Source organism: Thamnophis sirtalis, unplaced genomic scaffold (genome assembly GCF_051295495.1).
Source record: "Thamnophis sirtalis isolate CommonGarterSnake01/CBP01778 unplaced genomic scaffold, rThaSir2_p1.2 scaffold_9, whole genome shotgun sequence".
Lineage (NCBI taxonomy): Eukaryota > Metazoa > Chordata > Lepidosauria > Squamata > Natricidae > Thamnophis > Thamnophis sirtalis.
In genome coordinates this window covers 17,272,344-17,298,752 of record NW_028261389.1, presented here as the reverse complement: position 1 = coordinate 17,298,752, position 26,409 = coordinate 17,272,344, and the positions used below count along the sequence as shown (strand labels likewise).

The window sequence follows — 26,409 nt, the reverse complement described above, 5'->3', positions numbered from 1 at the left end:
GCGCAATCATCGGAAGCTTTCCCCCGCTTTTTAAAGCATTTTTGTCCTGCCTATTTGCCTGAACCAGCAGGAAAGAAATGCTTTAAAAAGTGGGGGGGGGGGAGGTTCCATGACAATCAGCTGTGTCGTGCGATCGTGGGAACCTTTCTCCCCCCCACTTCTTAAAGCATTTTTACTACTGGTTGGGGCGAAGAGGTAGTAAAAAAATGCTTTAAAAATTAAAAAAGATGGCCATGCTTACCCAATCACATGACCCCCACCCCCCAACCAAGCCACGGCCAGAGAACCGGTTGAAAGAATAGAGGTAAGGCTACATAAAGACATGCGTAGTAAGCTACTGTGATCTCAGTAGCTGGTTATCTCAGATACCTACAAGCTCACCTAATTAGCAGAACCAGATGTGGGAAAAGAGGAAAGGTTATGTACAGCCATGATCTCAAGTAGCCGGTTATCTTTTAGCCCATGATTTCACCGAGCAGAGACAGGCCGTATCAGGGAGTTATGTGAGATTCAACTTTGGCTGGGATAGCCTTCTGGATTCACAAGGGAAAAAGAAGGGAATAAACCAAAAGCAATACTGTTGCTTTCTGTGCTCTATTCCAGTGTTTCTCAACCTTGGCAACTTGAAGATGTCCGGACTTCAACTCCCAGAATTCCCCAGCCAGCATTCGCTAGCTGGGGAATTCTGGGAGTTGAAGTCCGGACATCTTCAAGTTGCCAAGGTTGAGAAACACTGCTCTATTCTGCTAGTTGAAACTGTATAAAAGCCAAATAAACTCTGCGTTAAGGCAGAAAGACATTTTGGACACCACTGCTGTAGTGGATTTCTGAAAACCTACAACCAGTGGCAGAAATTTTTACATTTCACCACTGCTAGACACTGGATCAGGGTTCCCATGGCGTCTTTTTCTCCAGCTCTGAAGTACAGATATACAGCTTTGTTTCACTAGCATACAGTGTAGATGTTTTAACCTGAACTGAGAGCAGCTCCTTTAAAAAGTAAAAAGGCTTCAGTTTTGTAGCATTCCAGAAGGAACTCCCCAACAGCCTGACTTTTCTTCCCCCACCAACACCGTATGGAATTGCTCCCTTAGGAAGAAGAAATAGAACTATTGCAGAACAGTGTCCCCAACTCTCAAGTGATCCAGAAGAACGTCATCGCTGTTAGTACCCTGTTTCCCTGAAAATAAGACCTCCCTGGATAATAAGCCCAATTGGGCTTTTGAGCGCATGCACTAAAATAAGCCCTCCCCTGAAAATAAGCCCTCCCCTAAAATATTTAAATGCATGTGCAGCCAGTCCTCGCCATTTCCTTTTTGGAAGGGAGAACATGCTCCACACCCCCCACATGTACCTGCCATCCACATGGAACGACCTCCCGCAAATCCTAGCTACAGCGCCCCTTCTCTTAGTGGCGGCCACAAATAGAGTGGCAGGCACAGGGACACTAGGGCTGGCAAGAGTGTGTCAGAAACTGAGACAGAACTTCTGGCCGTCTTTGGATCAGTCGATACACGGGGCACAGGCCGAGGTTATGGGGCTTCCTGCACCTTACAAATAATAAGACCCCCCACCCCAAATAAAGTCAAGTGCTTATTTCGGAGGTCAAAAGAAAATAAGACCCTATCTTATTTTGAGGAAAACATGGTATCAAATGCCACTGAAGGGTTAAAGAGAACTGGGATGGGACACTCCTGCTATCCAAATCCTGACAGAGGTGATGCTGAAGGAAACTACAAGCATGAACCCACTCTTCACTTTGGACACTGCCTATGCAAAATCAAGGCTGAAGTGCATCTGGGTGGTTTCGCTTGAAAATGGAAGTGCATCACAATGGCCAAATGACAGGTCTTCCTGTCTATCCTTCCCTAAAAGGCCAACTTAGTAGAAGGTTGACTTAAGTCCTGGGATAGAAGAAAGATAACAATTGAATGGATGGGTACTAGGTGGTAATAAAAGCCATGTGGGAAGTCCTATACTTCCAGAATATGCTGTTGCTACCAGGTAGAGTATGAAGATGTTTATTGTCAGTGTCAAAACCAGAATCAGTTTGTAACTGGATTGCTTCTGTCTATAGTGGAAGGGTTATCATTTCATTCTGTGTCTTTGGTAGCAAAGTGTCTATTGCAAGATGCAGCCGATCAAATATCAGGAGGGAGAAAATACATGTGTGTCTGTGGGAGATGAACGAATGGACAAACTGAACATATTTGCTAGGCCAGGGATCTCCAACCTTGGCAATTCTGGGAATTGAAGTCCACAAGTCTTAAAGTTGCCAAGATTGGAGTCCTATGTGCTAGGCAGTCTAGTAATTTGGAATGCCTGTGTGCATCATGTGCATTCATCTGTCAAACTATGAGCCTTCTTATTCACTGTTTCAGGATAGCAATAGCAGTTAGCAATAGCAATAGCAGTTAGACTTATATACTGCTTCATAGGGCTTGCAGCCCTCTCTAAGCGGTTTACAGAGTCAGCATATCACCCCCACAGTCTGGGTCCTCATTTCACCCACCTTGGAAGGATGGAAGGCTGAGTCAACCTTGAGCCGGTGAGATTAGAACCGCTGAACTGCAGATAACAGTCAGCTGAAGTGGCCTGCAGTATTGCACCCTAACCACTGCACCACCTCGACTCACCTTGGATGTCATAAACATATGTCTTCCCTAAAGCTTCTGAAGGGACAAGGTTGCTCAGTGGCTAAGATGCTGAGCTTGTCGATCAGAAAGGTCGGCAGTTTGGCGGTTCAAACCCCTAGCGCCGTGTAACTGAGTGAGATCCTGTTACTTGTCCCAGCTTCTGCCAACCTAGCAGTTCGAAAGCATGTAAAAATGCAAGTAGAAAAATAGGAACCACCTTTGGTGGGAATATAACAGCGTTCCATGCCCCTTCGGCATTTAGTCATGCCGGCCACATGACCAAGCTGGCTCTTTGGCTTTGAAACGGAGATGAGCACCACTCCCTAGAGTCGGGAATGACTAATATATGTGCGAGGGAAACCTTTACATTTTTAAGGCTTATGAATGTGCAGCTTCTAGAAAATTCTGAATGAAAATCGCATCAGACGTCCCTTCTCCGCACTCTGCAAGGAATAATAGTACAGGATTTCCTCCCTATAATTCCTGCGCTAAATATAAATATCCCAACTATCCTCCAGTCATACAGAGACGTTGCAAGGGTTGGGGATTAGGAAGCTTAAATAACACCTACTGAAAAATGTCTCATAGTGTAAGGTAAATAATTTCCCTCCCCTTGAAACTAATTAGTAAGGGAGGAGCATTCGTTCATTAGGATGTCCCAATAAAGTAGCAGCTGACAGTGGGAAATAAAAACGGATGCTCCTTACCCCAAACTGTAGGCTGAAATCTTCCAGGGTCTCAGTTGGTGCACTAAGTAATTAGAAAGAAAGTAGCATTAGGATTTGATTTGCATGTGCTCAAAGGAAGCCTTGGAATTTCTTTCAAAACTAGTTTTTCCCTGAGGCCTAATCACTACCTTGGACAGTTCCTTCCTCTACTCCATACTGGCTGAAGTTTAATCCTTCTCTTTAAGCCTAATATCTATACAATATTTTCTTTGCTGCAGTGTATTTTAAATATATGATGTTAGGGAAGAGGGAAGTAGCTAAAAATGTAACATGGAGGGTGTATTCAAAACCCTGTCCCTTTTCTATATGTTTAGCATGGGGTAGCATCCTCCTAATTAAATCATTTACATATTTCTACATCAACATAAGTAAAAGGCTTGACAAATCTATTTGAACTACATATTAATCAAAGACAACTGGCGTTTTCCATTCCAGATAATTGACTTCAGCAGCTGCCTCTTTTTATATGCATAATCTAACACTTACTTAATCATTCATATCTCATCTTTGACAGTTATTTATGGGTATCTAACCTGCAAAAACATCACCTTCTCTCTCCAATTGTGAACTATTATTGTGTCAATTGGGGGAGGGGGGAGGGCTGTGAGTCCTCGTTACTGCCTGGAAACTGCTTGGACTGGTTCCTGCAGTTTTCTTTTGGAAATGGTTTGCCCCTTGCCTCCTTCCTAGGGCTCAGAGAAATTGACTAGCCTAAGGTCACCCAACTGGCTTTCTGCCTAAGGTGGGACTAGAACTCGCAGTCTCCTGGTTTCTCCAATTTGTGGGACCCACCTTTTTCTGGTCTGCAGTCCACTTTAAATGTGATTTTTCAGGATCTATCAAATTAGAGAAAAAGATACCGTATTTTTCAAAGTATAAGATGCACATTTTTCCCTCAAAAAAGAGGATGAAAATCTGGGTGTGTCTTATACACTGAAAACAGCATTTTTGGCCTCCTGAAACCCCGCCCCCTTCACCAAAATGGCCATGCATAGCCTTTAGGAGGCTTCCAGGGTGCTCCTGGGGGCTGGGGAGGGCAAAAATAAGCAAAAAACGGGCTGGTTTTTGCTCTTTTTTGCCCCCACCAGCCCCAAGGAGCATTCTACAAGTCTCCTAAAGGCTATGCATGCCATCATTTTGACAAAAAATGAGTCCATTTTTGTGAAAAATGGACCATTTTTTGCTCGTTTTGCCCCCCCCCCCCCAGTCCCCAGGAGCACTCGACAAGCCTCCTAAAACCCTTTCACAAAAAATGGGCCCATTTTTGGGAGGTCTGCAGAGTGCAAAAACTTTTTTTTAAGTTGCCTCTTCAAAATCTTGCTGCATCTTATACTCTGGTGTGTCTTATACTCCGAAAAATACGGCATATGCTGTTAAGACTAATTCCACGCATATACATATTGGAATAAATTTTGTTTGCTTTTTTCTCTTCTCCTCTGAGTAAACATACATTTAGTAGGGTTTCATGCTGTGAGCCGTAGATAGAATATGCAAGTAAACACTTGCTTAGGGATAAGCAATAGATACAAAGACAGCATCAGCCTAATTTAGGATTAATTTCAAGTGGAAAATGAATTAGCAGATAGCAGCACTTCCCTCCTTCCCCCCCCTCTCTTTTTCTTTCTTTTTTCTCCATTCCTTTGAATCAGTGATGACTCTTTGGCAATTGTCTGGATTAGTCTCTGCAGTTTTGTTGGCAATATTTGAGAAGTGGTTAGCCATTTCTTTCTTCTTCCCAGGGCTGAAAGTTGAACCACAGCTTTCCATCAGCATTAAAGTTGTCCATAAAAATAAGAGTTCCCAGCTAAAAGAAACAATAACCCGCTCTCCTCCCTCCCAAAACACCATCACCATCCATGCCATATCTTTCCCCACAAAGAAAGATACACAAATCCATTGATTACTCATACACTATACTCTTCTGGGCTAAGAGCAGTGGTGGGATACGACCAGTATGCCCCAGTATGGGCGTAGCGGTGCCTGGTGGGAGTACCAGGTACCGTTCTGGTACGGTGCTCCAGAGGGCCCACCCGCCCACCTGCTCTCCTTACCTCTATTTGAGCCAACCGGGGCATTTGTGCATGCCACGGGGCGGACGGTGCCTGCAGCTGGAGTGTCTGCCTGGCCGGAGGGGGGATTGTCCAGGGGGCTTATTTTTGGGGGTGGGTTTATATTTTTGCCCATGGTACTCTGGAGGGCCCACCCGCCCACCTACTCTCCTTACCTCTATTTGAGCCAACCATGGCATTTGCGCATGCCACGGGGCGTACGGCGCCTGCAGCTGGAGTGTCTGCCTGGCCGGAGGGGGGATTGTCCAGGGGGCTTATTTTTGGGGGTGGGCTTATATTTTTGCCCATGGTGCTCTGGAGGGCCCACCTGCCCACCTGCTCTCCTTATCTCTATTTGAGCCAACCGTGGCATTTGCGCATGCCACGGGGCGTACGGCGCCTGAAACTGGAGTGTCTGCCTGGCCGGAGGGGGGATTGTCCAGGGGGCTTATTTTCGGGGGTAGTCTTATATTTTTGCCCACGCAAGGCTTTAGTTTCAGGACAGGTCGTATTTTTGGGAAAACACGGTATTATATGTATAAGGGACACAGTGGCTCAGTGGCTAATACCACTGAGGATCCCATCGCACATATGTCCCAGTCATTCCCGACTCTAGGGGGCCGTGCTCAACTCTGTTTCAAAGACAAAGAGCCAGTGCTGTCGGAAGATGTCTCTGTGGTCATACGGCCAGCATGACTAAATGCTGAAGGTGCACGGAACGCTGTTACCTTCCCACCAGAGGGCGTTCCTATTTTTCTACTTGCATTTTTACAAGCTTTCGAACTGCTAGGTTGGCAGAAGCTGGGACAAGTAACGGGAGCTCACTCTATTATGCAGTGCTAGGGATTCGAACTGCTGCCGAACTGCCAACCTTCTGATCGACAAGCTCAGCATCTTAGCCATTGAGCCACTGCATCCCTCATTATACAAAGTAAAGTAAAGCAAAGCACAGTATAGTACAATATACCAGTGTTTCTCAACCTTGGCAACTTGAAGATGTCCGGACTTCAACTCCCAGAATTCCCCAGCCAGCATTCGCTGGCTGGGGAATTCTGGGAGTTGAAGTCCAGACATCTTCAAGTTGCCAAGGCTGAGAAACACTGCAATATACAACCTATACAATACAGAGCTGACATTCATTTCACATGTTCTAGGATATGTAATGGGGTCTTCCTAATTCATAGCCAAAATAATTTACTTATTACTTACCGATGTCTTTCTTACATGGAGGTCTTGTAGAACTCAAACAACCTTCAGTATCTGCATTTCCTGAAAAGGAGTAAGGTTTTTTTTTAAATGTTAGCAAGCCAGTGCTTTATTGCCTTTGGCTCACTAAATTATAGGTTATGTCAATGTATTCTCATTCAGTAATCTGATTTGCCAAATCCAGGGTTCTGGAGATGAGTTAGAGTTCGATTTGCATAATTATCCGCTGACTTGGGATTTGAGAAATTGAACTCCAATAACTGTTGAGGGTAGTGGACTGGGAAGTTTGTTACAATGCCTTTGAAATGCCTTTAGTATAACCAGAAACAGGCAACTTTGATTTTATTGGAAATACAATTGTTTCTGGGGAGTTTGATTCTGGAATTTGAGACCCTGAGATGGTGATACCAATGGAGGAAGTGAGATAAGTTTCAACCATAATTTGAGGAGCTTGGGAGCTTTCCTGCCCACTCAAAATCTTCTTAGAGGCTTAGCATGCCTGTTTTAAGTGTTTATGAAAAACCTGCATAAGTGCAAATCCACTGGTAAGAATCATAGTTTTGCTGCTGAATTTTGACAATGAACTTGGGGAGTCTCAGGAGCAGGGGTGGGCTTCAAAAATTTTAGCAAGGGGTTCTCTGCCCGCTTGCTAGGTGGGCATGGCCATGGTGGGCATGGCCTAGTCGGCCTCCTGCACTATGGCAGGGTGTGTGTGTCATTTTTGCTCTCCCTGGGCTCTGGAGGCTTCCTCAAGCCTCAGAGAGGGCAAAAATGGCTTCCCCAGGCTCTGGAGGCCCTCTGGGGACCGGATACAGGCCCATTTCTGGCCTTCCCGAACTTCCGATAGGCCCATTTTTTGCCCTCCCCAAGCCTCTGTGTACACCCTGCACTTACCTGCATCCAAAACGGGCTGTGTGGGGACTCCTGGGAGGGCAGAGCTGGGTGGGCGGGGCCAGCCAGTAGTGGGATTTGGGAGTTCTCCAAACTGCACATAATCTTAGCTAGAGGTTCTCCCGAACCCCTGCGAATCCCCAGCAGCCCACCCCTGCTCAGGAGGTAATTCCATGGAGGTTGGGGACTGTCGATGATTCGTCAGGCCTAGGTTGCTCCCTCCTGCCAGACTCTGGTGACCGTTGCCTTGGAGAGGCCTACAGTTTTGCCCTGCCTGACTCTCTCACGACAACGGATTCCCACTAACGGTTAACTTTCCCTCCACTTCCAGGAGCTTCCTAACACTTGCCCTATTATAGCCTGGGCTCTGTGGATTTTTGCAAAGCTGGTTTAGCTACGCAGAGCTAGAAAATTAAACCGACCAACCCCCCCCCCCCAAAACAAAACAACAACAAAAAAAACCAAATAAAAAAAGAGAAACGTTGCATTTTGTTCACAGTGACGATCCCTGCGGTTCAGCCAGCAAGAAAACCGGGTGTGACGTGGAGGAACCGAAGGAGTCCGGCAGAGGCAGTGGCCAGGAAGGCAGGTCCGACACCTTGAAGTTAAAAGCCCAGCATGAGGAGCGGCAGGAAGCGCAGGGAGCGGGGTCCTCCCTTTTGGTGCAGAAGGCCAGCCTCCACCACACAGGTTCCCCCGTGAGAGGGCAGCGCAGCAAAGGGGCAGCTACCTGTTCCCATGCGGCTGCATCCAATTATGAGCTCTCCCTTGACTTAAAGAATAAACAGGTACGCCTGCTTCTCCTCATGCCTTGGGAGAGAGGGCTGGGGTGGGGTGGGGCCATTTCTCCATCCATCGTTTAGCTTAGTTCCTTTTTATGTTTCACACCCAGATTGCTGACCATCACCAGGGATGGGGGTGGGACTGGGCGAATATATTACGGGACGAACCATAGGGAATAGTTTGCATGAAGAGGTCACCTTCATCTTAAACCATCGGGCAGGAAGTGATGGGAAATATCTGTATGTTGGGGTGGAGGGGCAGAGGCCTGGAAAGAAATGTTGCCTATCAGAATAGGCAACATTGGCCAAGATAGAAAAATAGTCTGAATGGTGCATAAGGCAGACTTCCTGATGTACAACTTAGCCAGGGGCGAGAAAATGGTGATAGGAATGCTGAACCATCATAGAATAAATGTATATTTTTGTTATTTTGAGGGATCAGAGAGAAACGTCATTATTTCTTTTTTTTTTAGATACAAGCTTAGTGAATTCACACTCCCTGAATTTACACTTACCGTGCCAACGCGCGAGTGAAATCGCAAATATATCTCAAGAATCATACGTGCACAGTCATGCATGCACAATTTTCAATCTGTTTAGAAAAGGGACATATTAGGGAGAAGTGCACACAATATAGGAGGTATTTGTGAAAATAATGTAAAGAATACATTAGATCGACTGCAAAAATATGAGCGTTAAGGAAACACTTATGTACAAGAAATATGGGTAGAAGAGAAAACACCCACAAAAAATATTCACTGACGTTTATGCAATTATAAAGTGTAGCAAAACAAATGAATGAAACAAATTTAAGATTGGAAAAATGAGAAACCGAGTGAAACCAATAATTGACAATCCATGTTTTCTTAATTATTTTTGGCGCGCTGTATGCAATTAACACAAACCTTTCCATGTGCTCCAAGCCATATTATGCAAATGAAAACATTTTTTTTCTAAATAAGGTAGGGTGCATGTATAGAATGTATCTAACATATGGACCCATAGAGAAAGTCAGTTTTGATAGACAGTTTAGCATATACTGTACATTAAATGTTCAAATGGTTTGCCATTTTCTCCTAAGCACTTCCTTATTTTTTAAACACATGACTGTTGAACATCCCTTAATTAATATAACAACATTTTCTCTGAAAAAGGAGAATAAAACATGTTGTGGTTAGCCTGACTTTTGGTATACACTGCATCTTGCCTCTTTGTCATTACTGTACCTGACACATTAAATTAGATGGCTGGCTACAACAAAAATGCAACTTGTACGTGACTTGTCCTTTGCATGCAACTCTTATATTCCCCTCTGCCTATGTCTTTAACTAGGCATATTATATTTGGACTGCATGCATGCATACCAGAGGTGGTATTCAGCTGGTTCTCTCCAGTTTGGGCAAACCAGTAGCAGCGGCTGCGGTAGGCTCTGGCCACCTGCCCTGCCGTAATGCGCGAGCACTGTGCATGCGTAGAAGGCGGTGCGCATACACAAATGAGGTGCTTCTGCTTACATTTGCAAACCAGTAGGGAAGGTGAATTATGCATTTTCTCCCTCTCCCTCTCTCTCGCACATACGCACACACACACTGATCAGTTGGTGGAAGCAAAGAGATGCAGAAGATTCTCTTTACTGCCAAGGTGGCGCAGTGGTTAAATGCAGCACTGCAGGCTGACTGCTAGATCAGCAGTTCAGCGGTTCAAATCTCACCGGCTCAGGGTTGACTCAGCCTTCCATCCTTCCGAGGTGGGTAAAATGAGGACCCGGATTGTTGTTGGGGGCAATATGCTGACTCTGTAAACCGCTTAGAGAGGGCTGAAAGCCCTATGAAGCGGTATATAAAAATCTGCTATTGCTATTGCTATTGCCATTTAGTGGTTCTCCGAGGTTTTGCAGCCCAGGTGTAGCACCTTGCTTTAACCACACCAAGGCTGAAATATTTCTTCCTGCAAGCAGGTCAGAGAATTCAGGCCCTTCTGCCTTTCTGAAAGAGTAGCTTCCTCGGTTTTGAAATTAGAAATTCCTAAATAGATTAGTTTTTTTTTTTAAATTAATGCCTGATTCCTAATGGATGCAGAGATGGAGGGAATGGTGAAGAACTCTTAGAGCAAGGGCCTAAAACATTGTTTCTCAACTTCGAGTTCTAAGATGTGTGGACCTCAACTCCCAGAATTACCCCAGCAGGGAATTCTGGGAGTTTAAGTTCACGCATCTTCAATTTGCCAAGGCTGAGAAACACTGGCAATTCAGCATTTGGCCTTTGATATGATGCCCTATTAAATCGTGTATGGCTAGGAAAAATAAAAATAAACAGTAATAGCAATAGCACTTAGACTTATATACAGCTTCACAGTGCTTTCCAGCCCGCTCTAAGCAGTTTACAAAGTCAGCCAATTGCCTCCAACAATCCGAGCCCTCATTTTACCCACCTCGGAAGGATGGAAGGCTGAGTCATTAAAAGCAGTTTTGATTGATTCATCACAGGTGATGCTAATTCCTCCCTATGCAGTTAATAAATCCTCCCTTCTTTAATCTTTACATTTGGTAAGAACTTTTACAAAGACCTTCAAGATGATTTGGGGATCCTCTGGAATGGGAAGCATTGCAGATTCTCCATCTGAAAAACATGGGAGCTGCCTTATCTTTCAGTTTGGTAGCTCTTGCTTTAATGAACCTGAAACAAAATTATGGTAAAATTAGTTCTTGTACGAAATATCTTAGGCTATTTGCGTTCAGCTCCTGCAGCTTTTCTTTTTTTTTTGCTGGCATGTCACTCTTCTTTTTGTAACGTTCACCGTCTGCCACAAAATATTTGGCTCCAGATCTTGTTTCTTGTTTCACCATGTGTTTCTATGTGTGTTTTTATTCTTCACCCAGCTAAATATTTTCACTCCGATGAGATAGGGAGATTTTTAGTATGCCGTTGAAGTTATAATATTTACCAATGTGCATTTCTCAGAAATGCATCAAAGGTATGAATCTACAGATGCATTGGGGGGAAAAATGCCCCAAATGTATGTTGGCTTTTCACCATATTTCTATTATATCAACCATCTTTGAACCAGCCGTGGGATTTTAAAATGTTAGCAACTGGTTCTCTGACTGATTGCTGGGTGGGCGTGGCCAAGGTGGGCATGGCCTACTTGGCCTCCTGCACCACATGGGGGGGATTTTCACCCTCCCCAGGCTCTAGAGCAGGGGTAGGTTCCTGCCAGTTCTAACCTCTTCTATAGAAGAGGTTCCACAAATCTACAATGCCATTTAGAACCAGTTCCATCTCCCTTTCCCCGCCTGTCTGCACATCATCAAGATAAAGAGCAAGAGGAGGAATTCTGGGAGTTGAAGTCCACAAGTCTTAAAACTGTCAAGTTTGAACACCCCTGGGTTTTTTTTTCTAAAGGGTTATGGGTGCAAGGGTCCTGTAACTTGACAGCTTTAAGACTTGCACGCTTCAATGCCAGAGTTCCTGAGCCAACATGATTGGAGGAGGAATTCTGGAAGTTGAAGTCCACAAGTCTTAAAGCTGTCACGTTTGAACACCCCTGGGTTTTTTTCTCTCTAAAGGGTTAGGGGTGCAAGGGTCTTGTAACTTGAAAGCTTTAAGACTTGTGTGCTTTAAATGCCAGAGTTTCTGAGCCAACATTTTGGTTGCTAAGCAAGAGTGTTGTTAAGTGAGTTTCACCACAAGTTGGCCACGTCTACCCAGTCACATGGCTGGCAAGCCACTCCTACTTGGTCACATGGCCCATAAAGCAGGCCACACCTGCAGAAGAGGTTCTAAAATTTTTTGAAACCCACCACTGCTCTAAAGGCTTTTCTCGAGCCTCCAGAAGGGCGAAAATGGCCTTCCCTGGGCTCTGGAGGCCGTCCTGTCCTGTCCTATCCTATCCTATCCTATCCTATCCTATCCTATCCTATCCTATCCTATCCTATCCTATCCCATCTTATCCTATCCTATCTATCCTATCCAATATGCTTCTAGTGCTGTCACTGTGATGCCACCATCAGCCTTTGACCCTTGATCCTGAAAAATGGTAGAAAAGATAGATATTTTTCCTGGCTATTAAGTTGCCTGTCTTTGCTAAACCTTTGAGGCAACAGAAAGTATTGAATTACTTTACTCCGCAGAGTAAAGAACTCTATTGAAAATTGCAACCGAACAAAAGGAAGTGATGGCAATATGCTTGCTTGATAGATGCGGAAAGAGAATAGTTGTACAGAGAGTTAGATATCAATGTATCAATGTAAGATCTCACAGATTGGGCCTCCTTCGGGTACCGTCGACCAGGCAATGCCGGTTGGCGACTACTCGGGGGAGGTCTTTCTCTGTAGTTGCTCCGGCCCTGTGAAATGAACTCCCCGCAGAGATCCGGACTCTTCCCACTCTCTCGGCCTTCCGTAAGGCCACTAAAACCTGGTTGTTCAGGCAGGCCTGGGGCTGTTGACCCTAAAATATGGGCCAGCCCCACTTGGAATGGAGTGCATGGTGTGTTTTTAAATCTATCTTTCCTTTTCTTCTATTCTTTTTGACTTATTTGTATTGTTAGCCGCCCGGAGTCCTACGGGATTGGGTGGCATACAAATGTTATTAACCTTTGAAACTTTGAAACTTTGTATCATAGATATCAACATAGCCTGTCTAAAGTCTTTAAACAACTTTAAATTGATTTGCCTGTATCTAATATTTCAATATACAACCACCCCAAATTTTGTCATTTAAAGCTGCCTAAAGTCATCCTTGGCATGTATAAAGATTATTAAAAAATGTATTTTTTTCTTAGGAAGTAGCATCTGGCTTCCTTTTTTAAGTGATTCATATAATCCTTGACAACCTCTTAGTTGGATAAATCCAGTCATATGTTACGTGAGAGCATAAGTAATCTGTTCCCCCTGCTTATATTATTTGATGGCGATCTATTATTGTACTAATTTCTTGACACAAAAGCCCAAATTACATATTTTACTCTTGCGTTGCTTTTCAGTACATGGTGTTGGCAGGAAGCATTTTTAGTCCCAGCACACCTGCATGTTAGATATTCCTGATTCCTGCTATCAATGTGCAAGTAACAGCTGCACCTTTTCAGACATTTATTGTATTTTTTCGGAGTATAAGACACAACTTTTTCTACCCTAAAAGAGGGTGAAAATTTGGGTGCGTCTTATACACTGAATGTAGCCCCACCTACCCACCAGCCCCCACCCTTTACCTCTTTGCAGCAAACAGAGGCTTCAATAAGCTATAGCAATCCCTGCAGCCAGTAACAGCTGATGATCAGGAGAAATTGAAAGTGAAACTTGCTGTTTGCTCCACCTGCCAAATTGCTGGGAGACAGATTTTTTTTTCTTATGCTAATCAGATTGTTTGCTGCAAGGAGGGTAAGTCAGCAACTATAAATGCCTATAGAATGTTCAAATCATTAGACTTATTTTTTAAACACTGCTTTATTATTATTCTAGACAACTTCACAAAACGAAGAAGCTTTTTAAAATAAATGCTTGATCTGAAGAGGCCCCGTGCCATTTTTTAAAAAAGTGCTATTCTTTTAAATAGCAGAGAATAACTATACTCCCAGAAAGCACTTCAATTTTAACAGCATCTGTACAAGTATAGTCTGAAATATAACACTGCAAACAGTGTCTATTGTCTGTACTGTTTGTTGCAAGGAGGCAAATTGCTGAGAGGCAGAGGGAGATATTTTCCCCTTGTTTTCCTCCCCAAAATCTAGGTGCGTCTTATACTTCGGAGCATCTTATACTCGGAAAAATATGGTATTTTGCATATGCAAATGCCAGCAAGTGGGTCGGTACTGATGTAATGTTTCCACTCGTCTTCAGATAGAACATCTGAGTGGAACACCTAAATAAGGCTTACATAGAGAATTTCCATCACACAGAAACAATTGCTGTGAAAGATGTAGGGCAGTGATGGCTAACCTTTTTGTCATTGTGTGCCAAAAGGGTGCGCATGCACGCATGCAACCATAATGCAATGCATGCGTGACACCCCCCACCACGCTGCTCCCCTCTGCGATCCCCCTGTGCATGTTCATGCATTCCCCCCGCGGGCCATTTTGGGCCTAGTAGGCCTTTCTGCAGCTTCCTGGGAGAAAAAACGGGCCATTGGGGGAACCACCCGTACTCCCCCCATCCCCTGCGCATGGATGCCTGACTCCCCAGCGCATGGATGCACATCTCCCTCATCCTCCCATCCCCCCACATGCACGGTAGAGACCCGAAAATCAGCTGGCCAGCAGGAGGTGCACACGCATGCGCAGTGGAGCTGAGCTGGGGCGACGGTTCACGTGCCAGCAGAGAGAGCTCTGCATGCCATAGATTCACCATCATGGATATAGGATGTGGGGCTACCAGGGCTCCTCAACAAGCATTGGGTTATCTTTTGTTCATGAATGGTCAACCTATAGCTCCAGAATTGTAGGCAGCCTTTAAATCCCATTTATTTGTTTATTTAATCAGTTATTTACATACAGGTAGTCCTGTATGTAAACAGTTCATTTAGAGACTGTTCAAAGTTACAATGGGACTGAAAAGTGTGACTTATGACCATTTTTCAAACTTATGACCATTGCATTCCATGGTCACATGATCAAAATACGAATGCTTGGCAACTCACCCATATTTATGACGATTGCAGTGTCCCAGCGTCATGTGATCACCTTTTGTGACTTACTTACAAGCAAAGTCAGAGGGGAAGCCAGATTCATTTAACAACTGTGCTACTAACTTAACAACTGCAGTGATTCACTTAGCAACTGTGGCAGGAAAAGTCATAAAATGGGGCAAAATTCACTTGGCAAATGTTTCACGTAGCAACAAAAAGTTTGGGCTCAATTGTGATCATAAGCCGAGAACTACCTGCACTAATTGATCAGCCAAAGACCTAAACTAATCTCTTTTTTGCAGTCCTTCAAACCTTCTTCTCCTCATCTGTTGAAAATTATTGATAGGTTCCCTGTCATTTTGAGATGGGACATAGAAGAAAACCATAGTATAGGCCCTAAAGCAGGGATGTGAAACTCGATTTCATTGAGGGCCGCGTCAGGGTTGTGTTTGACCTGGGGGAGGGGGGGACAGGGTGGGTGTGGCTCCCAGCTCGACCTCACTCGCAGTTGGCCGAATGCTCTGCCAATGAAAATGGGTTCCTGAGCTCCGTTTTCGGCTGCAACAGCTTCCTGCAAACTTCTGCCAGTGAAAACAGAGCTCAGGAGGGCCGCTCCATTTTTGCTGGCAGAGGCACCGTGGGCCGGTCCACTGTTCCCAGGGCAGCCCTGTGGGCCAGATCTAAGCACCCTGCGGGCCGGATCCAGCCCACGGGCCTTGAGTTTGACACCCCTGCCCTAATGTAATCCAACCATGTCGACTCCTTTCCACAAATTCCTTCAGAAACAGACTAATCCAACCTCCTATGTTTTGGGCAGCCCTCAGCCTACCTCTCCTCTGAGGGTGTCCATGCTAGCAGGGAGTTCTAAGCATTACAGTCTCATCTGCTCTGAAAATGTCAGTTTGGCAAGGGCTCTTTTACAGGTTTAAGAATTGCCGGCATGATTCACTTTCCTGCCATTATTCATTAGACTCCATCTAAACCTTTTTTTGAAAGCACTTGGGTCACTGATATGACAAATGTCTTCAAAGAGGCAGAATAGCCATTGGCATGCTGGCCTTGGTTTATGGAAGTTCAAGTCAAAACATGTCTAAAAAGAGGGAAAAATCACTCTTGGAGAGATCTAGATATATTTAATCCTTCCAGGTCCAGGTTCTTCTTGGAGTCAAATACCCAGAAGGTACAATAGCAGATAAAAAGGGGTAATAAAAGTCTTTAATAGTGGTACAGAACCTGGGGCACCACTCTGACATAAAAACAACACCTGTCCAACTCTCCTTTATATTCCTAACTAAGGTAATGCAGTTCTCAAGTGCACCGGTTTAATTGGCCAACGTGCAACTTGCCTTCTTATAAACTAATACAAGTCTCAGCAAGTTTAGAGGTTCCCCGTCTAGCAATTTTCTGGTGTGAGAAGGGAGGGACTGAGAAACATTCTTTTCATTTTGCTGTTGACCATGGTTTGCTGTGTCGTCTCAACATGAACAGAGGTTTGCACATTGTTTTAACCAGGTTCTGTCATACATACTGCACTGCAGTGGGTTAAGTTCATGTAATGCTAAACCAACGCTAAATCAAAAATCGTGGTTTACCAACCACAACGGCTGGGCTCATGCAATACACTAAGCTAAATTCAAATTGACCACATTTCTGAGACAATGTTGTGTATGAACTAGCCAGCCTTAATTGTGCTTAATAGAAAGAACTTGGCTCGAAGCACAGGTTATGAAGCTAATTTGTATTCACAAGCTATGTGTAAAATTTATTTAAGAAAATTCATATGGCTGCCCAACTCACTCTCAGTGACTCAGCAGTTTGCAAAGATAAAATCCCAATACAAAAACAATAACAAAAACAATACCCCCCCCAATCCCGTTGGTGACAACAATCAAATTTGTTGTCACCAGCGGGATTGGGGGGGGGGATGAGCTCCATCCCATTTGATGAGCTCCATTCCATTCTGAGATCCCCAAGGCCGTTGGCAAAACCAGGTTTTTAGGGCCTTGCGAAAGAGTATGAAAATGGGGGCTAATCTTATTTCTGCAGGGATGATGTCCTACAGAGAGGAGCTACCACACAGAAGGCCATACTTCTTGAGCCCCCTAGATCAGAGGTGTCAAACTCAAGGCCTGGGCGGGGGGAGATCTGACCCATGGGGTGCTTAGGTCTGGCCCGCAGAGCTGCCCTGGAAACAGCGAAGGACTGGTCCGGGGTGCCTCTGTCAGCGAAAAGGGACTCCTGATCTTCGTTTCCAGCTACAATGGCCTCTTGCAACCTTTGAACTCTGTCTGTCCTGGGGCAGAGGATTGCAAGAGGCCATTGCAGATGGAAACAGAGCTTGGGAGAGTGCTTGGGCCACCACGATATGAGTGACGTCAAGTTGGCCATGCCCACTCTGGTCATGTCCATTCCCCCGAGGTCAAACACAACCCTAATGCGGCTCAGTGAAATTGCATTTAACACCCCTGTGCTAAATGGACTTCCTTAGGAGAGGAGACATGTAACATTCCCTACCTCCCTGCAGTGATGGGTTGGGTACATGTAAAATTAGCATTCTTAAGTTGCTGTAGTATCTAGCCAGCATACTAAACAGGAGAGACATCACCCTGAGGATGTCTATGAGACTTCACATCTGAAAACTGCATACCTTCACAAGTATTCTTAGGCAGTTATACCATAGATACCAATTTACATCTGTTTGGTTCCTATATACGTATCTTATTCTGTGTATTTATGTGAAGATAGACATGTATGTCAGTCCTAGAGGAGATCAACCCTGACTGCTCTTTAGAAGGCCAGATCTTGAAGATGAAACTCAAATACTCTGGCCATCTAATGAGAAGGAAGGACTCCCTGGAGAAGAGCCTCATGCTGGGAAAGATTGAGGGCGAAAGAAGAAGGGGACGACAGAGAATGAGTTGGCTCGATGGAGTCACTGAAGCAGTAGGCGTGAGCTTAAATGGACTCCAGAGGATGGTAGAGGACAGGAAAGCCTGGAGTAACGTCCGTGGGGTTGCAATGGGTCGGACACGACTTTGCAACTAACAACCACAAAGTTGCCAAGGTGGCGCAGTGGTTAAATGCAGCACTGCAGGCTACTGCTAGATCAGCAGGTCAGCGGTTCAAATCTCACCGGCTCAGGGTTGACTCAGCCTTCCATCCTTCCGAGGTGGGTAAAATGAGGACCCAGATTGTTGGGGGCAATATGCTGACTCTCTGTAAACCGCTTAGAGAGGCCTGAAAGGCCTATGAAGCGGTATATAAGTCCACTGCTATTGCTATTGCTATTGCTGTAGATCTAAAAATGCAACGAGATAGTTTGGGTCTCTTCCAGCTTGTAGAAGAAAAGTGAGAATCAGAAGGGGAATATGGCTTTGGACTTACCGGTAGTACTGTATCTAAATCGAATCTCTGTGTTTTAAGTACTTTAGTGTAAGATACGATCTGGATTCAAATTGTAGTCTGGAGAGCCAATGAAATTTCTCCTTGTGAAAGAAAAGTTTCTTTTTGAGAAAACCTCCTAGCCGAACATACGAAAAAATATATATCATTCTATCTCATTACCTTGTTATTAATTTTTCTCTGAGTGAGACATTTGTAAAAGTTCAAATGATTTCTTTTCCTCCAGAGAAAGGTAAAATATTGATACAAAGGATAGTTGGAAATATATTGCATGGAAATTAAATTAAGAAAACAGTGAAATCAAATAAACCCACTCTGAGTCCAGGAGAATACAATGCAATTAAATTTAGAGTAAGCAGGGGAAAAAAACTAAAGCAATAAATGAACAATATTCCAATAGGCAACCATACACTGAAAATGATTAGCTCCCATATCTTTAGGTAGATTTGAAAAAAGTGCTGCATTTTTTTAATCATATAATGGAGGTTGTAATGTTTTGATTTAGTATGTTATGTAAATCCAGCCATTTCTGTTTACCAATAATGGTTTCTGTCTTTTAACTATGCGGTGGCTCAATGACTAAGACACTGAGCTTGTCAATCAGAAAGGTTGGAAGTTCGAATCCCTAGTACCGCATAATGGAGTGAGCTCCCGTTGCTTGTCCCAGCTTCTGCCAACTTAGCAGTTCGAAAGCATGTAAAAATGCAAGTAGAAAAATAGGAACCACCTTTGGTGGGAAGGTAACAGCGGTCCGTGCGCCTTCGGCATTTAGTCATGCCAGCCACATGACCATGGAGACGTCTTTGGACAGCACTGGCTCTTTGGATTTGAAACGGAGATGAGCACTGCCCCCTAGAGTTGGGAACAAGTAGCACATATGTGCAAGGGGAACCTTTGCCTTTATCTTAAACTCAGCCATTTGTGGCTTACTGAAAAAAATATAATTGAAGATCGTTTGGGGTGACATGGAAACCCAACCATTCAAATGGAACTTCTGAGTAGAGCAATCCTGGTATCAAGTTGATCTTCAAAAACCTTGTGGTTGTAACATGACAAGATTGAAATGTGACCAGAGGTAGAGAAGATATTTAGATTAAACAGGAGTGATGTAGACGGATTTAAGGTCCCAAGGGAGAAGGAAGGGAGACTGATCAAAAGGTCAATAAGAGTTGAAATAATAAAAAGGGCAAGAGATGATGGATAGATACAGAATAAATTTTGATATGGGATTTGTTTTACTAAAGATTAGGAAATAGAGCTAGAAACTAAAAACTGGGGAAGTGTTATTTTATATATATATTGTTATAAGATGGAAGTTATTATAGTTACTATGTACAAGTAAATGTTAAAAGTTAAGATTATTATTGTACAGTATATGTTTAAAAAGTAACAACTAAGAGATGATGGATAGAAGGCTTACTAAGATAGATAAGCAAATACTGCTATTATTATGTGGTCATGATCAATGTTGTGAATATTATTACTATTACTTCTCAAAACTAATTGTACCTAGACAACACAGTTCACGTCAGGGGTGGGCTGCTGGGAGTTCACAGGGGTTCAGGAGAACCTCTAGCTAAGATTCTGTGCAGTTTGGAGAACCCCCAAATCTCACTCCTGGCTGGTCCTGCCTACCCCACTCCTCCAAGGAGTCCCTACACAGCCTTTTTGGGATGCAGGTCAGTGCAGGGCAGGCGTAGAGGCTCAGGGAGGATGAAAAACGGGCTTACTGGAAGTTTGGGAAGGCTGGAAACTGGCCTGTTTCCAGCCTCCAGAAGGCCTCTGAAGTCTGGGGAGGCCGTTTTCGCCCTCCCACAGACTCAGGGAAAGCCTCCACAGTTCGGGGAAGGAAAAATGCCTCCACGCCATGGTGCAGGAGGCTGACTAGGCCATGCCCACAATGGCCAAGCTGACACAGCAACCAGGCAGAGAACCCCTTGCTAAAAATTTTGAAGCCCACCCTTGGTTCATGTAGACATTGATGTTTTATTTTTAAAAAAAATAGAAAAAAAGTAATGTGGCCAGAGGGATATTTCCATCTCCCAGTCCTCCCTGAATTTGGAAAGACTGTAGGGAAGTCTGTGATATTCTTTGGTTCATCAATTTATCCTGATTGGTCAATGCTAGCATGGCACCATTTTAGACCACCGTTGTTAAAAATATCTTCTGTGTCATCTCTCATCGTAGAAGGAAGTGCCTCTTCTGAGCAAGTGACAAACTGCACAGGCACAAACTTCCTTCAGCGCCATTGTTTTTATCCCTATGCCAACATATGCAAATCTATTCGACAGCTGCATATATTAAACAGCCCAAGCTTGTATGATTGATGGGCTTCTTTGACTCGGTTGACAGGCGTGCAAAGAAGGTAATTCCAAGCTTCCTTCCGAGGAAACATGGGATGGTGAAGTTTTGGCAGACAGCACGTGTCGAAGCCCCACTAAAATGATGAGAGACAATTCCCCCCACTTCTTCATAATTGTGATATCATTTTAGACTGCCCTCGTCAACTCATTGATAGCAACTGGGATAGATGTTTCTTTCCTATAGCCGCGCTTAACTTTATTTTGATTTAAAAGACATTTCTCCTGCTTTTCAATCCAGAAATCTTCAAGGTGGCTCACCGTGTAAATTAAAACAGTCAACGATGGATTAAACACTCAGTGTCTGTCATACATTTAACTGGGTCATGAGCAAGGTTAGTGTATTTTGCAAATACCATAAGCCCATCAGCAGCAAAGGATAGAGGAGATTAATTTTAGCTCAACATAGCTCTGGATCTCTTTGGGCTATATTAACCTCCTCCCAATTAGGTATATTATGCACAGAGGGACAAGAGGGGTAATGGAGTGAAAACCATGCTTTCCTGCTGTTGGCAGGTAAATAACATCCTCAAGTAGCCTCCGAACTGAGAAAAATCATGTTTCCTATCACTCCAAACCTTATCTCTTTTAACTTCCATCTTAGCAACCCTTTAAAGGAAGAGGGATTAGATGGGCTGCGGCCCATTTGGAATCGGGCTGCACAAGCAGCTAGCGAGCATGAGAGCGCATGAAGCTGCATTTGCACAAGCGATGCATGTAAAACCATCTCCTGTCTCCCCCCTCCCCCCGATGTCACTGTCGGTCCTCAGAGCTGAAAAAGTTTAGAAACCGCAAAAATATAGCAATTCCTCAGTTGGAATATTTGCAACAGATGTGAGCAGTTTTCCCAAGTGGCAGCTGGCTAGTCAACCATGTTGTTCAAATACATCCAGTAATCAAATCAGAGTTGGCACCGAAGTTGGCATTGTTGACAACTGTAGAAGCTCAAACTTCAGCACAGTCATGCTATGGTGCTACTCCATTATTTTCAAAGGTGTTTTTCCAAAAAGCGACTGGACTTTCTTGGTTTCCCCCCCCCCCCTTGAATATGTTTTGCTTCTCATCCAGGAAGCTTCTTCAGAACTTTCATTTTCAAGGGAAAAAACCTCAAGGAAGTCCAATTGCCTTTTGGAAAAATACCTTTGGGACAACCATGACCTGGATGACTGAGAATCTTCATAGATATGGCTCCATGATTCGTTTTGTTCCTCTTGTCCTCTCCCAAACAAGGGAATAGTGGGACAACTAAAAAGAAGGTTTGACTCTCCTTGAACGTACAGATTATGCTTTGTGTTTCTCAACCTCAACAACTTTAAGATGTGTGGAGTTCATCTCCCAGAATTCCCCAGTCAACATGATGGGGAAACTAATTCAGGACATTTTTGACTGCAGAGTCTTGTAATTCTACAGCTGACACGAATTCTGAATCTTTTCTGATCTTGGAGTAGGTGGGTATCAATTCCCAAAATTCCCCACTTGGCAAGTTCATGAGGAGAATTCTAAGAACATAAACTGTTATGTATTGAATATATAAGTTGTATTAAGCCCTGTTAAAGTGAAACTAATCTTTTGATGACCCTAATTGTTAACTCCAACTGTTTTGGAGGGAAACTTAGAACATTCATATTTGGGCGGGCTTTTTCAAGGATTGTGATTGGTTTAAGGCCCTGTGGACGCAGAGTATAAATTACAGGCATTGCCTGCCGTTCCTCAGTTAGAAGTATTCACTCAATAAATGCTGTTGTAGCTACTGTATGCTGGTTTGTTTCTTGCCTACTGAAATCCATTACACAATAGAACTCATCTAAGTTTAAGGAATAGGGGACACGGTGGCTCAGTGGCTAAGACGTTGAGCTTGTCGATCTGAAAGGTCGGCAGTTCGGCGGTTCAAATCCCTAGCGCCACGTAACGGAGTGAGTTCCTGTTACTTGTCCCAGCTTCTGCCAACTTAGCAGTTCGAAAGCACGCAAAAACGCAAGTAGAAAAATAGGAACCACCTTTGGTGGGAAGGTAAGAGGGTTCCGTGCGCCTTCAGCATTTAATCATGCCTGCCACATGACCATGGAGACGTCTTTGGACAGCGCTGGCTCTTTGGCTTTGAAACGGAGATGAGCACCGCCTCCGAGAGTCAGGAATGACTAGCACATATGTGCGAGGGGAACCTTTACCTATACCTTTAAGTATAAGGAAAGTGGCAATAAAACATAAAATAAGGTAAAATAAGAAGAGACAATATAACCCAAACAAGGTAGGAGTATAAAGCCAAAGGGAGGCAAAGTTGAATAAAGTTGACAAGTGGAACTGCTTGCCTAAATGCCAGCAATCTAGGAAAGAGTATTCAATTATTTAGTTAGAAGACTCTATCTGATGCCCTTTCTGTCTAATGGCAGTGAAACATAAAATACAAACTCTAGTGATGAAAACAAAGGACAGATAAGTTGAAATGAAATGAAATGACATGAAATAAAACCTACATCCGAATTTGATATCCTTGCGTTAAACTGTAAGCAGTTCTGCTACATTCCATCTAGAACCTCATAATTTTTCTTCTTGCTTTCAGAGTTAATGGGCATGCTTTTATATTTTAAGATATTTAAAATTTATTTACAGGGATCCAGGACTGGTGCTTCTTTTTTTTTTCCTTCCGTTGGCCTGAATCTTTTATAACAACCTCTTGACAAAGTCTTTCATCTTAACTAGAGCGATTCCCCAGTCGCCTCCATTTTCTTTTAGACTTTTGAGTTGTCACATACGTAGCCTGTGTGTCGGGATGCAGAAATATATTGAGTTAATCATTATTTTCAGAAGAAAATTCCAGGAAAGGGAGTTTTTAAGTAGTAGGCAATTACTTTCATTAGTCTGTTATTCAATTAGATGTCAGACACTTCAATTTCTTTCCTTACAAAAATGGAAAAGGGGTTCTTCCAAATCAGGTCGGTAATCTAGGCTATTTCGTATACGGTATTCTTTTTTTAAAAAAAAAGTACAGGAGAAACTATATATATATGTATCAGGGGTGGGTTCCTGCCAGTTTCTATAGAAGAGGTTCCAGAAATCTACAGTGCCGTTTAGAACCGGTTCGAGCTCCCTCCCCCTGCCTGTCCGCACATCATCAAGATGAAGATTGAGAGGAATTCTGGGAGTTGAAGTCCACAAGTCTTAGAGCTGTCAAGTTTGAATACCTCTGGGTTTTTTTTTCTAAAGGGTTATGGGTGCAAGGGTCTTGTAACTTGACAGCTTTAAGACTTGCATGCTTCAAATGCCAGAGTTTCTGAGCCAACATTTTGGTTGCTAAGTAAGAGCGTTGTTAAGTGAGTTTCACCACATTTTACAAGTTGGCCATGCCAACCCAGTCACATGACTGCCAAACCACTCCCACTCAGTCACATGGCTGGCAAGCTACTCCCACAAAGCAGGCCACATCTACAGAAGAGGTTCTAAAAAATTTTGAAACCCACCACTGGTATGTATATATGTATGTATTTATGTATGTACATGTACATGTGTATATATGCTTATATTTAAATGTCACTGCTCAGAGACATTCTTCCTAAATAAGTAAATAGGTTGATTGTTGCACAGTGGTTTATTTGGAATATACTCAATTGCCTATGAAAAGAGAAAGGCGAGAGGCTAGGGGTGGACACAGGTAAAAAATCTCCTGAGGAGCTAATGGGTGTGGGGAATAAAGTTCTTGGGGAAATGGGGGAGGGAGGGACAGTAGAATGTAGCTCTACCAATTTGGTTTGTGGTAAACTGATATGTGTGTGTGTGTGTGTGTGTGTGTGTATGAGCTTTCTTATAAATCGGGGGTGTCAAACTTAATTTCATTGCGGGGCGCATCAGGGTTGTTTTTGACCTGGGGGGGGCAGGGTGGACGTGGCTAACTCGATGTCACTCATGTCGGGGGCACCAGTGGTGGCCAAGTTCTAAGGCAGTACTTCCCTCAGACCCTCCCTCCCTGTCATTATAATCTCCTTTCTTCTTTCCTTCCTTGCCCTCTTTCCATCTTCCCTTTGTTTTCTTTGTCTTTTCTCTTTCCCTTTCTCCTTTCCTGTCCCTTTTTGGATGTTCAGATGCAAAAGGGGAAACATTTCTCCTTTTGTTTTGCTTTTAGTTTGTTTTTCTAGCTCTCTGCCAGCAAAAATGGAACCGGGGGGCAGATGTGCACCCCCCGGGCCCCATTTTCGGTTGTGACAACTTCCTGCAGTCCTCTGCCAGCAACAACGGAGCCCTCCCAAGCTCCATTTTCTCTGGCAGAGGCACTGCGACCCAGTCCTTTGCTGTTTCCAGGGTGGCCCGGTGGGCCAGATTTAAACACCCCGTGGGCTGGATCCGACCCATGGGCCTTGAGTTTGGCACCTCTGTTATAAATAAGTAACCCAATTTTGTGAGACTATTGTCAAAGAATTCCAAAGCTACTCTGTGGCCTGAAAGGAATGCCTTTCTCTGCTACAAAGCAAAACAGACAAGATAATAGACTTCCATTGGTTTTCTTCTTCTTCTGATAGATTCTAAGAAGAATAGGATTCTGCTTGTTATGTGATAACTAGCCAGTCCAGTTCCACCTATTGAATCAAATTGGACTGGCAGCTGAATTTAATTGAAGCTGTGCAGTGTTCTAGTGCACCCAAAGACAATATGTTTAGAAAAAGGCTTAAGACAGTCCATGAGAAGAGTAGAGGACTGTCACCCCATACCATCCAGCTTCTGCCTCCTCAATTTCCCAGTTTGACTATCTAACGTTGTTGTTATTGCAAAGTTGTGTCCGACCCATCGTGACTCCATGGACAATGTTCCTCCAGGCCTTCCTGTCCTTTACCATCCTCTGGAGTCAATTTAAGCTCATGCCTATTGCTTCAATGACTCCATCCAGCCACCTCATTCCCTTTTGTCCCCTTCTTCTTTTGCCCTCAATGTTGTCAGTGCAAAGTCAGTGTTACATAAGTGTAAAATAGAAATAGGTGTAAAATAAAGAAGTGTTACATAAGTGTAAAGTCAGTGTTACATAATGGTAACACTGGCTTTAAACGAGAAAAGTTCAAAATTGAATTTTCAAGGAAGGTAGGAAGAGTAATACTGCAGGCTACTTCTGCTGATTGCTGGCTGCCTGCAATTTGGCAATTCAAATCTCTCCAGACTCAAAGTTGACTCAGCCTTCCATCCTTGGAGGTGGGTAAAATGAGGAGCCAGATTCTTTGGGGGGGGGGGGGGAAATGCTGACTCTGTAAACCGCTTAGAGAGGGCTGTAAAGCACTATAAAGTGATATATAAGTACCATATTTTTCAGAGTATAAGATGCACTGGAGTATAAGACGCACCGGAGGATAAGATGCACCAAGATTTTGAAGAGACAAATTTTAAAAAATGTTTTTGCACTCTGCAGACCTCCCAAAAATGGCCCGTTTTTCATTAAAATGGGCCCGGTTTTTTTTTCAAAAAAAGGGGGGGGCATGAATAGCCTTTAGGAGACTTATAGAGTGCTCCTGGGGGCTGTGGGGGGAGGCAAAATTGACCAAACAATGGCCCGGTTTTTGCTCATTTATGCCTCCCAGGAGCACCCTGAAAGCCTCCTAAAGGCTATGCATGGCCATTTTGGTGAAGGGGGGGGGGGTTTCGGGAGGCAAAAAATACTGTATTCAGTGTATAAGACGCAACCAGATTTTCAGCCTCTTTTTTGAGGGAAAAAGGTGCGTCTTATACTCCGAAAAATATGGTATGTGCTATTGCTATTGG

The 26,409-nt window shown here is 43.8% G+C and overlaps 1 protein-coding gene across 7 annotated transcripts in view; it reads left to right on the top strand.

The window, feature by feature from the left end:
- The window catches only part of IQSEC3 (IQ motif and Sec7 domain ArfGEF 3), a 255,338-nt gene that overhangs the window by 145,315 nt on the left and 83,614 nt on the right, over positions 1-26,409 (top strand). For all 7 annotated transcript variants that reach the window (XM_087722942.1, XM_087722941.1, XM_087722945.1 and 4 more), the window contains exon 3: positions 8,009-8,297. In XM_087722942.1, the coding sequence (XP_087579068.1) occupies positions 8,009-8,297 (289 nt within the window). The remainder of the gene's footprint in view (positions 1-8,008; positions 8,298-26,409) is intronic.